The sequence below is a fragment of the Oculina patagonica genome, chromosome 6 (assembly GCF_052425735.1).
Source record: "Oculina patagonica isolate OP01 chromosome 6, crgOcupat, whole genome shotgun sequence".
Taxonomy (NCBI): Eukaryota; Metazoa; Cnidaria; class Anthozoa; order Scleractinia; family Oculinidae; genus Oculina; species Oculina patagonica.
This window is the reverse complement of record NC_135763.1, coordinates 18,115,818-18,131,616: the sequence shown is the minus strand read 5'-3', so window position 1 is coordinate 18,131,616 and position 15,799 is coordinate 18,115,818. Positions and strand designations below refer to the sequence as shown.

The 15,799-nt window shown below is 37.4% G+C and overlaps 2 protein-coding genes across 3 annotated transcripts in view; one reads left to right on the top strand and one right to left on the bottom strand.

The window, feature by feature from the left end:
- Window positions 1-11,025, bottom strand: part of LOC144657544 (signal peptidase complex subunit 1-like) — a 79,722-nt gene extending 68,697 nt beyond the window's left edge. Inside the window, exons 1-4 of one of the 2 annotated variants that reach the window (XM_078517907.1) lie at window positions 10,880-11,025; window positions 9,273-9,332; window positions 8,383-8,469; window positions 7,107-7,256 (exon numbers count right to left, since the gene is read on the bottom strand). In XM_078517907.1, coding sequence (XP_078374033.1) covers window positions 7,146-7,256; window positions 8,383-8,469; window positions 9,273-9,332; window positions 10,880-10,921 — 300 coding nt within the window. In that variant the 5' untranslated portion in view covers window positions 10,922-11,025 and the 3' untranslated portion in view covers window positions 7,107-7,145. Of the gene's footprint in view, window positions 1-7,071; window positions 7,257-8,382; window positions 8,470-9,272; window positions 9,333-10,879 lie in introns of those variants that run through there. The other variant, XM_078517906.1, reaches the window with a different exon arrangement.
- Window positions 11,026-11,096: 71 nt separating this feature from the next.
- Window positions 11,097-15,799, top strand: part of LOC144657488 (WD repeat-containing protein WRAP73-like) — a 14,882-nt gene continuing 10,179 nt past the window's right edge. The window contains exons 1-8 of the mRNA XM_078517832.1: window positions 11,097-11,273; window positions 11,534-11,629; window positions 12,488-12,544; window positions 12,639-12,755; window positions 12,900-12,972; window positions 13,802-13,905; window positions 14,024-14,110; window positions 14,629-14,763. Of these exons, the coding sequence (XP_078373958.1) occupies window positions 11,187-11,273; window positions 11,534-11,629; window positions 12,488-12,544; window positions 12,639-12,755; window positions 12,900-12,972; window positions 13,802-13,905; window positions 14,024-14,110; window positions 14,629-14,763 (756 nt within the window). The 5' untranslated portion in view covers window positions 11,097-11,186. The remainder of the gene's footprint in view (window positions 11,274-11,533; window positions 11,630-12,487; window positions 12,545-12,638; window positions 12,756-12,899; window positions 12,973-13,801; window positions 13,906-14,023; window positions 14,111-14,628; window positions 14,764-15,799) is intronic.

The window sequence follows — 15,799 nt, the reverse complement described above, 5'->3', positions numbered from 1 at the left end:
AGGTAAGAGAACATGTGAATAGAATATTAAAAACTTTGTGGATACAACACAGAGCACATTCCTTAAGGAATTCCCGTTGCGTCAAGATTTTCGATAAATTTCAAAGGAATAAAAACCAGTCCATAAAGCAAGAAGTAGACATCACCTTAATTAGGTGTTGAATATCGGTATGGTAAAAACTGCAGCACATCCTTAATGGAAAGAACAGGAGTCATCAAGTTTTGCGCGCAAGTGTAAGTGAAAGATCAAAGGCAGAATCGGCTAAAGTATTTACATCTTTTAGTTGCCACCCAGTTCAGATCATGTGATGATTAACTTTTTTCATGCACTCAGTTGCGTGAGACAAATCGCATATTTTTAACCTCCCAAATGAATCATCGCGTGGTCTAAATTGGGTTGCAATATGTAAGGATGTAAATGTGTCTGCCGGTTCCGTCTATTGCGTAGAATTACAACTCTTGGCTTTAAGAAATATACTTCTGATTTCTGCCATAGTTCGAGAAAGCAAATCAATCGCCGTACATTAACCCAACTGATCAGGCTAGCCCTACCGCGAAGACTTTTTGTGGGTTTGACGGGGACGGGCGCATGCTTTTTCTTCCTCTCCGCAATAATCCACTTGATCGTGCCAATTAATACAGAGCTTCCAAAATAACTGACATGTAAAAATAGAATAATGAACACGAAGTTGTTATAACAAGATATGCCCTCCAATGACGTTTCCTTACAGATCTCAGTATAGTTGGTTTTTTAAAAATTGCTTTGGACTCGGAATGTACCTTTCTTTTTTACGTTGCTAAGCAGCTTTTGCAGAACAAAAGCAATAGTGATAAATTTGGTCACTTCTCAGGGTTAGGTTCCTTCTAAGCCTTGACTTCATCGACTTACTATTTGTTTGCTCTGATTGGTTACTTAAAGTACATACTAGATAACCTGCATTGTTCACTGGATTTAAAATAAAACCAATAACACAATGCTCTTTTAGATTATAATATTGAAAAGCTACAACATGACTAACCTTCACTATATATGACTAACCGGGTCCAACAAAAAATAATAAAATAGCGTAAATTTGCACCTACCGATAGCTCACTATCAGACAGTGCTATAAACGTCATGACTTATGATTGTCTTACATGAAATACTAACACTACAGCTCCGCGAAAGGTTAACCTTTTAACATTTCTTACACAATTTTTGTCTCGTGTTACGGCTCTATTTAATACATAATGCCTCCAGATAAAACAGATCCCCATTAGAAAGAAGTGAGAAGCAAATTACGTCGAAAAACCTTCTCAGGAAACTAATTTGCTTTGCTTTTCACCACTTCGGCTTTAGATTTCAAGTGTAGTGTCAGGTGACGTTCTTGCTAAACAAAGACTGAATGTTCGGGCAACATCTGTCGAAGATACTGTGTAGTGGGTAGTCGGGGGGTAGTGTACAATCGGGTCGAGGGTTGTTGGCGCCAGAGCACTTTTCAGATACATGTATGTCAAATGATGTGTCAAAAGGAGAATATTAAGTGAAGTTATCACGCAAACAGAAAAATTGAAGTGGTATCTCATTTTGCGTTTTGGTAGGTTGAAACTTCATTCAGGCCATAATAGGAAAGCAGTATATTGAATACGCGGTAGATACAGAATAAAACCATTAAGGGAAGTGCGAATATCGTTATCTGCGAAACGGGAAACAAATTTGCTTTGTTCAGTGTACTTATGTCTTACTAATTAGGTACCTGTATCAACAAGTTGCGCTGGAAGTTCTAAAAAGCGTATTGAGAATTAATAATTTAATCAAGGTTATTATATGTGACTGAGGGCTTTTCATGCACAGTTCTAGTTTATTTTCACTGAGAATAATTTTAGTTGCAAGGTGAGTGAACGGTAGGGTAACATGTTTGTGCAGAGGTGTATATAGAACACTTCTTTTACATATTGGAAGCCCATCTATTAAACAAGTTAAAGTTACCTTAGTTATCTGTACAAAACTTTGCTGTACAACAGTGATATATCTATCTATATAATTATAAAGTGTATTGTTGAGTTATGCTGTTTTACAAACGACTCTGTTAGAACTAATGGTTAGTCCTGTGGAGAGATAAAAACATTTAAAGTGCGGGCTGGAAAATTCCAGTAACAGCAACGTTTTTCATGAACTACACGTGTATATTTGATGAAAATTTCAACTGCAAGCTCTAAGAAGCAGCTTAGCTATTTTATATTTTTTTTTCTGTCGATCATTTAACTTAAGAACTATTTGCTGTTCAACTCATGGAATTCTTGCCTGCATTTTATATAGCGATTGGGTACCTGGTTCTCAGTTTGCAGCGTAAATGTTGAACAGTTCTGTCTGGATTTCTTTTAACGATTCAATATCACAGCAGAAGTTCTGTAAACCACAATCAGGCAAAATATTTTTCAATCTTAAAAAAACTTTGTTCATAGACTAGCAAAGACTTAATTTCTTTTTTCAACTCAAGTCGCCATCTTTCAGTTTATGAAAAAGAGCATTTTGTTTTGTGTGCTTGTGGTATGGTCTCTGTTACACTAGCAACGTAACGTTAAGTATTCTGTGCTCGTCTGCTCCAAGCTTAACATCATTGCGAAGATTTTGTTGAGTTTTTGGAAGGACAGTTGGACAGGTTTGACTATTTGAGTAGAATGTGAAGAAAGGGCACATGGTGCGATGCTGGTATAGCACAAGCTGTTGCAAATGCTTGAGAATGAAATTTGAGAATTAATATTGTAGAATCCGGAGATGGTTTTTCTGAGCTTATATGATTGTTAGCAACGGGTGCTACTTTACTGATCTGTAACACGAGACAGCCCAACGGGCACTTTGATTATTTTCTCGCGCCGTTTTTAAACCTTTATTGGGAAACATAAAAAAGAATAAATTATTAGGGAATATATATAATACAAAATTAATAAAAGCACAAAAACATTTTCCATAGAGGGGAGAAGAATGAAAGTCCACCCTGACAAGATGGCCTGGGAACGGTTGGAAGTCGGACTACCGGTTGATAGGCATGAATAGATTGTGCTAGTAAATTCAGGAAAAGTTGCTTCACAATATACCCAAAAGTTGCTCTAAAGTTGCTCAAATATCAAAAAGTTGCCACCAAAATTTAGAAAAGTTGCTTGCTCTCCCTCTCTTTCTTCTTCTGAAATTTCATCTGATTGCGATGCCAAAATTTAAGTGACTCGCACTTCAGCAAATACCAAGATGGCCGGCTGCAGGCTCTATGTTGCAGCAAATAACCGCTGGATTTAAGCGCCCGTTAGATAGATAGCCGCTGTCCAGATTTCGTGGGCGTAAAGCAAGTGTTATTTTATTGTCATTTTATTGTATATCCTTAGTTTTAATAAAATCAGTTTTGATAAAATCAGTTTTAATAAAATCCTTCAAAACGAAACGACCTTTTATGGTTTGGATCGATCGGTTTTATATCAATTTGTTGCTTAAAAGTTGCCAAAGAGTGCAAAAGTTGCCCTAGGTTGCTGGTACTACAAAAAGTTGCTAAAAACGCTAAAAGTTGCTCAAAAGTTGCCGAGCACAATCTATTTATGCCTACCGGTTGAGCATTCTCGTCCCCATAGCCCTTTCGAAACAAAGGGCTCTGGGGACACAGGATTTCCAGTCCTAGATTCTAGGACTTCTGGTCTTCATGTATGCAGTCATGACGTTTCAAAAGAATGTATGAGGGAGTCGTTACGTTTTCGACTTCCGTTTAGGAATTCTTTGTTCCAAACAGCCAATCAAAAAAATTCGAATTAATTCAAAAATCTTATGTCCCCAGAGCCCTCCGTTTTCTCGTGCCAAGCTGGCTAAGAGAAACGAACGGGCTATGGAGACAAGAATGCCGGTTGAGCTGTTAAGATATCGAAAGATAACTTCGTTTCCTTTTCCGCAATCAACCGCATTCCATTCGGACTGTGCCGGGTATGTTAATGTCTCCATCTAATAAACTGTAAGAGCTATAAATTTCCCGGAAATAGGCCGGCTGCAGAAACATTTATGTTTCCGCTTAGCTGGCAAAACGAGGAAACTGATTATGGAAACATGTTTTATTTCATAGGTACTGAGATCATAGGAGACCCAAGCGTGAATGTAGGGACTGGTACTGAAAATTGAAACTAATCAAAAGCATATGTATTTTACTGAATAAAGTTTATTAAACATTGCCTGGTGTTATTTTTTGTCATTCTACCGAGTTTCAGCGAGATTTGAGCGATTTTAGGTTTTTTAACCCTACAGCGTTATAATAAGTGACAAGGTAGGAGACTTTGACGAGTTTAACTTCAAAACACGCTTTGTAAACGACTCGAATTTTCGTACGACAAACTTTGTCTCACCCCTCTACTGGCAGAATTGGTCATGACGTATGTGTTTGCTCCACCAATGATACGAAGTGGTGAGAGCCCTCCAAAATTTAAAGCTTCGCGTACGAAAAAATCCCTGACCCTCCCCGAGTGGGGTATCATTTGAAACTCGTACTCAGTCTCGGCCGCGAATGGCGACAGCATTTGTGGCAACTTTCGGTCGTCACGCATTTTTGGCGTCCTTTTCTTGCTCGATATTTCATCTCTTCCATTCTTTTGCGCCGTGAGATCGCGAAGTGTGTTCATTTGGATTGCATGGAGTGAATCTGGAGGCATTAACCTTTGAGTTGAGTGAGTAGCAATACGAGTGAATGTCATTTCGTGTGAAAAGAGTCGTTTACAAAGCGTGTTTTGAAGTTAAACTCGTCAAAGTCTCCTACCTTGTCACTTATTATAACGCTGTAGGGTTAAAAAACCTAAAATCGCTCAAATCTCGCTGAAACTCGGTAGAATGACAAAAAATAACACCAGGCAATGTTTAATAAACTTTATTCAGTAAAATACATATGCTTTTGATTAGTTTCAATTTTCAGTACCAGTCCCTACATTCACGCTTGGGTCTCCTATGTTGCCGACAAGAAAACCCGCGCTTTGAAAAATGTCCGAGGAGGGAAGGTTTGCTTCTGTTTCTTCAGTTGAAGAATTCATTTTAGAACAGGAAAACAAAAACACCGCTCAAAAAACTGAACGAGATGTAAAATTGCTTGAAAGGTTTTTGATAACGAAGAACGAAGACAGAAAAATAGAAGATATTCCGGCTGTTGAGCTAAATGAATACATCAGCCAATTCATCATTGCCGTCCGCACCAAAGATGGAAATAAATACGAGCCGACTTCTCTTCGAGGTGGCTAGCTTCGAAAGACATCTGAAGAAAAAGAGCTATTCTGTAAGCATAATCAACGACTTGGTGTTTGAGAAAACCAGGAAAGTTCTACAGTCTAAACAAAAGCAGCTAAAAAAGCAACGAAAAGAAAATAAACCGAAAGCGTCGGTAGCTTTGACAAGCGAATATTGTGCGAGAAGGGTTTGCTCGGTATGTGTAGTCCCGAGGCACTTCTAAACACGCTCTGGCTAAACAACACTCTTCACTTCGGACTCTGTGGGTGCCAAGAACATCGTGATATGTGCTAGGGAGTAAGCTACTGAAAACGGCAAGCGGAGTCGAGTACTTGGAGTTCAATGAAAGACAAACAAAAACTAGAACGGGATCACACTGCAGCGATGTCAGAACCGTACCGCCGAAAATGTTTGCGACCGACGGAAAATAAATTGACTGAAATAAATTGTGATTTATCTTCTTGACTTAACTTTGTTATTGGCACGGCTTCCTTTATTAACAGACATTTGACTTAACTTAAAAATTTTGAATGCTGCAGATCTTTGATTTACTCAGTTGTTGAGCACTTGAATGGTTTTACAGTGTCATTTATTTGTTCAAATAAATTTGTCTACTCAGTAGCACGGAAAAGAAAATCTCAGTACCTATGAAATAAACATATTACAGCATGGAAAATGCTTTGTACGATTTTTATTCACTCGTTGATACGTATCAGAAAACTCACTCGTTCGCTACGCTCACTCGTTCGTTTTCTGACACTACTCAACTCGTGAATAAAAATCGTACGCGCGCACTTTCCATGAAGTAATCTCTATTTCTAGTTTTGCCGGGCCTTGGTACGTTCGCGCGAAAATCGTCACACATTGACTTTTTTCTTTAACTTTTGCCACAGTAAGATTAGGAGTAATGTAAAACTTCGGGGATCATCCAATTCATTGCGGAGATAAAATGTCCAAAAGACCACGGCTAAATCTGCAAAATCGGGTTCCGTTACTGATTTTGTGTGCAGTCTTTTAGTTTAGAAATATTGCAAATAACACCCTGAAATACAGTTTTCTCTGCTAATATTCTATACGTATCACTTAGGGTTTTAGCGATCATATTTGTACCCGCCTAACATCCGCGACATGGCAGGATTCATTAGGACTCGAGGCCGCGTGGATAGAAAAATTGATTTTTTTTTTTAATTTCCCATATTGATTTTTTGTCACCGACCATTTAAGAGAGTAAGCTGCAAGCAAAGTTAACGCAACGGCTACCACCAGCGAACGCTCTCAATGCATGACGTGGCGTGACGTTGCGACATGAATTACATCTGTACCATTTGAAACTGAATAAGCCCCCTCCCTTCCCAAAGGTCCTCACAGAAAAAAAAAAAAAAACAACAACAACAACAAAAACAAACAAAAAACACGGATAACAAAGATCAACAAACTGTGAGTCCTTATATACCAAGTACCAGGGTACTCAGTGACAGTGGATTGTGGTAGCAGTACTTTGATGAGTGTTCAAACGGGAATGAGTCGTTTTCTGTGCATTTTCAAGATGCTTTAGGACTGGTTCACACTAGCGACATAACGACATAACGACAAGGTCACGCCAATGCAAAAAACACCTCACATAGATGTTTTACGTCACCAGTGTGAACAACATGACATAACGACATAGTTGGAACTTAATGACATAAGCATAACAGCATAAGAAAAGAACTGAACTTTTCTTTATGTCGTTATGTCCATGTCGTTACATGTACATGTATGTCGCTGGGAGGTTGCAAAAAGGAATGGTAGGGACTTCGCGATTAAAAAATAGAAAGACCTTTATCACTTGCAAAACGACTGACAAGAGAATTGTACAGGTACTTCAAACTATTTAATGTTATAACATTTTAATATTACAAAGCAAGTCCTAACAAGCAAGTTATCTATTTTTGCTTCTTCTTTCCTCCTTCTCTCTTTGTGTCGGGTTTTTCTGGCCGTGGTTTCTGCCAGTCCAGTGCATTTTTTCTGTATATGGGCCATGGAGGTAACACCAACTGAAACAAATCATATTGGATAATTGATTACCTATATGTACAATGCTGTTCACACCAGGGATTTATACATACGGTAGTAGTCAGACTAGGGCTGCAAGGATACATTTACCCACCATACGATATGTACCTCGATACAAGCTCCACGATACGATAAACGATATGATACAACATTACATTATTTACATACAACTGACAAGTGCATAATTTTACTAAATCGTCATCATCATCACCATAAACTTTATTTAATCTCGAATTATATATATTTAATTCTGTTGGTTACTCAGTTTTTCCCACATTCTCAGCAGGAAAAACTTTTTGCAAAGTGAAGTTCTCATAAACCGCATGTTTTTGCTTGTAGGCATACAAGGCTGTATCAGTACTTGTCATGCCTTTAAAGAATAAGTGATGGGAAGTGAAGCAGAATGAAACTTCCTCCTCCCTCAGTTTAGTAAATCGCTATTGAGAGCTTTGACTTGGGTAAAAAGTCATTAAAATTAGTAATTTCTGAATGCTGGTGAAGAATATTTTATTGTTTCACGATACTGTGATATTTTGTTCAAATACTGATATTCGTATCTTGACGAAAAATATCGCGATTCACCGGTGCACTGGTGTATCGTTGCAGCCCTACATGTAGGTAGTACCATCTCTTTTCAATTCTCCTCCAGCATTCTGTCCAGTTGCTCTAAAAGTTTGCTGGCACTCATTTCTACACTTGGGTATTGAAAGGCATTTTGTTCTGTATGCCAGTGTAACACCAATCGACATCTTCAGTTCACCCGTAACATTGAGTGAACTCAGCTATAATAACAAGTGTTTCATAACAGGTGTTTCAGGTTACTGCCTTTAATGACAGCCCTGACTAGCATAATTGTGGATCAATGAAAGGGACATCTAAATAGCCTGTGTACAACCGTCTACTCTCCTCGACAAAATCAGAGAGAGGATGTCTGTTTTACCACTGACATAATTTATATATTGATGGTAAAACACAGAAGCCCTGAATACAATTTTTTCTTGAGGAGAATGAGCAGCTGTACACGGACTGCATTTACTTTTTAATGAATGTTGTATGACATATATACATTGACATCAAATTGTTGTTGTTTTTGTTTTCAGTACTTACCACACAGCTGACTATAAACCCAGCAGCAAGAATGATAATGGTTGCTCCAAACTGTTGTATGTAGTACCCCCAGAGAAAACCAACAGCCTGTCAAAAAAGAAAAAAAAAAGAGGGAATGATGCTCTGCACTTAACCTACCATTCTGACATGACAAGAAAGTTATTGTAATCACACGCACACACAAAAAAAAAAAACAAACAACAACAACTACAACAACAAACAAACAAACAAAAACAAAGGGTTCAAAGATGACCGTACATTAGTTGAAAGTACAGGTACAGTTTATGTTGAAATACATGTAAATGTAATACAACAAGGGGTAATGGTATGTTAAGTCTGCTATCGAGCCCAGTGGCCTAGCAGCCAAGACCTTATCCATAGCATGAAGCCACTAGTCCTGCTAATTCTACCCTCCCCTCCCCTTCCCTGTTGGGATGCTGGTCCATTGCAGGGTTACCCATTGTATCTAGGGTGGGAAAGTGTCTCACCCAAGCCGGAACAAAACACAATGACCCTGGCCATGGCTTGAACCTGGACTGCTTGATCTGGAGTCCAGTGCGCCAACCATTACACACTATGTCTCTCATACATGTAACTACAATTTGGAATGACATTTGACAGGTGACAAAAGGCCATGTAATAGCTTAGTTTCATTCAACGATTGTTCTGGAGTGAGTGCAGTGGGGTGGGGGGAGGGGGGACCTGCAGGGTGCTTCTAATTAACAAAGAACAGATTGAACATTTTTTGTAATAAGTGTAGAAGTCCTTATATTCTGGAAACCAGTCGATCAAGGATGCCATATTACTATTGTAGAAATGGACCCAGTGTTCATATACTTGTAATGCAGATTGAAGAGTGAGGCCTGTACATAAAACCAAATTTGACTTACCCCGAAAAATAATATTACAATATGGAAAAGTCTTTCTGCTAGTTTTTGACCTTCATAGTCCTGCAACAGCATAAAGGAGGGGTAGAACATGAATAAAAAAAAAAAAGGAAACAACAAATAATAATATGTACTGGTCAACAATGTTAGACTACAAAATACATGTACACGTACTATTATCAAACGCTCAGGAGTACAAGCCTGGTGTTATTATTTTCCAGCATTGTCTATGCATTTCAGTCAGTCAGCTTGCAAGTCAATAATCCTCTGTTATACATGGACAGTCTTATAATACATGTACATATAAATTGTTATCCAGACAACAGAAAGCTGCCTATGTTTTACCGACATCTACAGGTTACTATGCAGGGATGTAGCTAAGAACTGACCACCAACTTACTTAACCGGTAGAAAGAGAGCTTATCACCAGCTGAAATTTCACAAGAAAACAAAGATTTGGCGTAATTTTAAAGGTACAAAGAACAGAAGAGCCAGCTAGTCTTTGCAATAAGCCAGCTTAGTTTTTTTTTTCGCAGCTACAGGGTATGTCACATTTGAACCAGTAATATTTTTTTCAGTTTGCAACAAAAAAGAAAGTTTGATTTGCTATGGTGTTCATACATGGTATGCAGCAGCCAGATAAGCTTAATAGGCGATTTGCATGATGGCATCACTTGACTACAACTACCAGAATCTTCCGCTTTGTCTTTTTGTCATTCTAATTAGAGCAATTGTTTTTCAAACCCCACTGGGAATTCAAAATTTGAATAACAAAGGAAAGGCGAAATGAATTCTTGTATTTGAAGTCAAATGACGACATCGTGCAAATGTGCTGTTAGCATAACCACACTGACCGTCTATTGGTAATCGCGCAATCTGATTGGCTACACAGGTGCCATCTATTGATCAATAAATGGCCCTCGGACTGCTCGTTTTCACTGAATTTTGTCAATCAAAACCTTCAATACACTGTAAATCAATTCTGGCGATATTCTGAGTTTTATACATGTAGATTGGTCAGTGGGTTTAGCTAAAAAAAATTAGACGGCTCGCTTTCGGTTTCCATCGACTTTGAAAGTTGGTTCGGGACTTTGCCCCTCACCAACTATCAGCCAATATTGCGTATAGCACAGTCACTGTTCAGCTCTCAAAGAGACATTCACTGCCCGGGCACAACTCCATGACAGAAGTGCAGAAGTGGTATCCTAAAGGGTTAGCCAATAATTATATCACAATGAAAAATTAAAAGTATTACAAATGATCCCTTTCTATTTAGAAATTCAAGTAAAAAAGCTTGTTTAGAAATATCAGTTATAAGCTTCAATACTGACTGACTTATCAGTTGCTGATCAGTGCTTTTAATATACAGCTGTACATGTAAAATTAAAAATTACTGCTATGCAAGTAGAGTTTTGGCAGCTTGAAAGAACTTACCTACTGATAATCAAAACTTGTACAAATGATCTACGAGCTACACTGTAGTATTTAAGCTTATGAATTTTTTGAACAGAAGCTGACTGCAGTGAGCTTTAATACATGAACAGTGAAAACACGAGGGGACTTATGGTAATACTGCCAACTCAGGGAAGGGTAAAAAAAATGAAACTTACCATATGTGTTGGGATTCTATTGAAGAAATTCTTAATCTTCATTGTTTCAATGTAGCTTTTGCCTTTCCCAAATGAAAACGATCGATCAACAACCCTATGAAATAAATACACGTCCTTTGAAAGGCAAAGTGAGAAAGCAATATTATAACGTCAGCGGATCAAATGCGGCTCATGCGTGATAACGAGAACTGGTAAGCTTGGTTACCAAGCGGTTACCAAGTTTATTATGGCGGGTTCCTTCGAATTTGTTGACTGTTTCGTCTGTTTGTAGGTTGTTGGAGTTTTCACTATGTTTTCACCGTAGATCATGCGTATTGTATCAAATATGAACTTCTCAGAACTGTTTAAGCAGACACATCAGCTGTGCAGGTTTTCTCCAAATGGAAAATACTTGGTAAGGTTGTTGAAGTTTTTTGTGATCTCCTCGATCGATACACACACCACAAAAATTAATGTACATGTAGCGATTGCCAGGTTGAATTGATACAGTGCGATCGATAAAAGCTTTCGATTCTAGACGATATTTGAAATGCGTACTTATGCAGAAATACCGGGAAGTCACTTTTACGTGACTTTCACAAGTCGCAGCCTATTAAGCTTAATTAGTTATTTTAAAAACAAAATTAATCTCTTTGGTATTTCTACTCTTTACAGGGTAATTGTGTCCAGTATCGATTACTTGTAAGAGATGTGACAACTCTTCAGATTCTTCAGCTGTACACCTGTTTAGATGTTGTAGAATGCATAGAGGTAAAATTTTTCATGCAGTGTACTTGTAACAATAGTCTACATGTTACATGTACATTTGTACACTGCATGCATTATCACTATGACATTTTATACAAGTTTTATAATCCCAATTTCTCGAACCCTCGGTTTCTTGTACAGTAACTTTCTCTAATACATCTTCACATAGATGTCAAGTTTTTTGGTTGGTATGGAGTGAGAAATTGAATTGCCTCGAGGGAGCATTAGTGAGACCCAGAGGGGTTAGCTTCTAGGGGGGTCTGGGGGCATATTCCCCCATATTTTCCTTCATTATGGGCAAGCGTTTGTTGTTTTTAAACTCTTCCCTACTCGATTAGCATTCATCTCTACCAAAGTACAGCTGAAAGCATATCTCTTTATTTAAATTAATAAGCTAGACTTTTTCCTCCAGTTGTAGTATTTAAAAAAAGCGTGACATTTTATCTGAAAGGCGTGGTTGCATGAGATTGGGTCACAAAGAGTGAGTCTCGCGCCAAAAGCGTGAGACTTGGCATCTATGTCTTCATTTCCCCTAGAGGTTTGAGAAATCAGGATAATTATTCTACTGTATGCAAGACTGAACACTTTAGCTGTTGAATATTTCTTTCATCATCATCATCATCATCATCATCATCATCATCATCAGGGTATACCTGCGAGGGGGAAGTCGAACTTGGAGAGGGGAGAGTTGACCTTGTGGAGGGGGAAGTCGACTTTTTCCGAGGGGAGGGTCGCCATGATTATAATCATCATTATCATCATTTGTTACCTTAGATTTAGCCAAAATTAATTTATTGCTACATGAGTCATTGAATTTGTTTCTTTTACATGAATTTCAGCTTTGTTTTTGTTTTTTTACAGTGGTCTTCTGATTCCTTGTACATTTTGTGTGGAATGCTCAAGAGAGGACTTATTCAAGTAAGTTAATATTGCATGGTTCCAAGTGCTTAGTTTGTATTCAAGATTTGAAAGAATGGGAAATAAACTCTTGGTGGCTTATTTCAAAACCTAGGTTTGGTCACTGGAGAAACCAGATTGGACATGTAAGATTGACGAGGGATTAGCAGGACTTGTGGCTGTCAGATGGAGTCCTGATGGTAGACACATTTTGTCGACTGCTGATTTTCAGGTGTGTTTGTGGTGTAACGTACTGTCATTTTTTTGTTGATAAATATGCGCCAGTTACAATGTTTCTTATAGATGCACATGTACACTGTAAACCCAATTTTGTTACACTGTACATAATTATTTGCATTCTAATTAATATTTTCAGCTGAGAATTTCGGTATGGTCTCTGGTTAGGAAATCTGTGAGCTACATCAAGTACCCAAAACATGCTAATACAGGTACTGTAACTACTACTTATCTAATATACATGTACATCACACAGACTTCAACTATACAATAAATAATGATAACTGGACTGATCTCATTAATTCTGTGCCATAAACTGTAGTTTGCATGTACTGTACTGTACCATTTATAATTAAATTGTTGCTTGGGTTCAAGACATTTTTAAATTTAAAATAAAATGACATTTGTTTATCAATGAAGCATTTATCATCATGGCGGAGCATGCATGTACACAGGTCTGTACACTGTATTCATGCCAAACTGGTGTCTACCAAATGCAAGGTCTTGTCTAGTTGGGCCATGCTCTGTAGACTCCCGTTGGAAGTACCACATTTTTGTAAACGGTAACTATAGACCTGAAGACCACATACTTTATCTCATTTAAATGGTATTGTTTGTGACATGTCATCAATCATACTAACAGACATAAAGGAAGTCACTGCTTTAATTCAAAACCAAAAAAATAAAATGTTATAAAATATCTCATTCCGCCTATATTTTGGGTAATAAACTATAGCTTAATTTGCAGCTCTTAATGTGAGGGTTGTTAACATAATATTATTAAGTAAACTTGATTTTAAAAGTGAAAGAGGAAAAAGTTGCAAAAGTTGTAGGGGTGGTTAATCAGGTCTTATATGCTAGGGGGTATGATTCTATGCTTTAAAAAAAATTTCAAATGTCATACATATTGACCAAATATTGAGCATGTAATGGTATCTTGTGCCATATGGCACTCTTGGGAGTGAGAGGGTTTATTAAAGCATTGATGAGATCAGAATTGTTTTTATTTTCCCTGATCTTTAAAAAAATATATTTTCACAGGTCTTGACTTTACTACAGATGGGAAATACATGGCTTTAGCTGAAAAAAGAAACTGCAAAGATTGTATCAGTATATTTGCTTGTTCCTCATGGCAACTACTTAAGGTAATTATTAGAATTGCTTGTACAATAGGTACAGGTAAATGTAATTAATGTGTTGCAAGGCTGGTAATTTATACATGTACATGTTGGAGTAATTCCTTCATTTCACTTGACTCTGCAGCACTTTGATGTGGAAACAAAAGATCTGGCTGATTTAGCGTGGTCACCTGATGGAAGGGTTCTTTGTGTATGGGACTCTCTGTTAAAAGTAAGATATTCCTTTAAGAATATTAAGTACACCCTGTATACAAAACATGATGCATTCATGAGCTGGTTGCTCATCTCTGTTCAAGGCCCTTGACCTTAGAATCATAATTATAATTTGAAACCAAAGGGGTTCATGGCTAGAAAGCAGATAATTATTTTACTGTACTCTTATTACATGTATAAGTAATTTTTCGTGCCATGAGTAATGACATTTGCCCTGCTTTAAGATTATTATTTTTGTCGTACCGCAGACATTCAGTTTAACCGTGAACGATTTAAATTTGTCTTGCACCTATCTACCACGGTAAACATTAGTACAGTACTTTGGCCGCTAATTCACCAGAATGAAAACATTGTAAGCTCCAGTGAAAATTAAATAAATGGGGAGCTCCGCTTTTAGGCTTGCCTAAATCTATATATTATTAATTACTCTGTGAATACATCTAGGGAAAAAAAAGTTGTGTAAATAGTTGCATGTAACATGTGCATCATATTTGCCACTTGAATTTTTTTTTTTAGTATCAGTTATTGCTATATTCACCGGATGGCCGTTGCTTATCAAGATACAGTGCTTATGAGTTTGCTCTTGGCATCAAATCTGTTTGCTGGTCTCCATCCAGTCAATTTCTAGCAGTTGGCAGCTTTGATGAGAAGGTACATGTATTTACATAATTATCATGCATAACCCTACCATAAATATAGTATTCCATTTATATGGAGGGAGGGAGAGGGGGGATTTAAACTTACAAACTAAGGTTTAAGTGTCATTGTCAGAGAAAACCAGGCAATGCCAAAAGATGGGGGTCAGCCGATTCCCCTAATATTTTCAGCATTTGAAACCTATCAGATAAGATTAAGATTGGTGGCATTTAAATGATTTTCTGCCTTTTCAATCCTGAGATTGACCACCCCCCTAGTTTTTGGCACAGAAAGTGCCAAAATTCTACATAAAAAAGGCCAACTTCTCGGTACTGGAAACAGATCTTCCTTTTACATTTCGTGCACAATTTTTTTTCTCAAGGTAAATTAACTAGTTGTTAATGTTTTGCATGCTTAAAAACAAATTTTCAGTTTAACTGTAATTTTTACCATATTTTCTAAACTAGGTAGGTAGCTTGTGCCTTGCCACAGAGTGAATTTCGTGGGTTTTCAAATTTATTTTTTTCAAAAGTGCGGTGGTTTATTTTTTATTAAAAGCCATTTTATAACAGTCCATACCCTTCTCAATCAAAAACAAGAATTTATTGATTGGCACAAGACACTCTTTTTCCACGAATTTAGTTCAAAAATGCCTCTGATCGTTCTTATGGCCATTTTCCCGCCAAAATTAAATCACCAGATTATCACATAACATCGACAAAATTACATTTCAAAATGAAATACTTGTATTGTAATTGATTTGAAAAGAGTAGAAACTTCAGCAAATGTGTTAGAAATTGATTTCGAAATAATTATGTTAATTAAAGTTAATAGATACCGCAGGCCATGCATGAAATCATTGTGTATTTCCCGCGAAATTTAGTCGTATTATGTAAGTATTACTTGGATTTTCATAGCCTATATCTAGATTAGTTTGGTTTGTCTGAAAAGCGAGAATATAAATCTTATATATAAGGCGCTCTTAGTAGTAATGTTCCAAGGAACTAAAATAAGAAACCAGGTGACGTTATTTCTCCCGGTCGACATAACT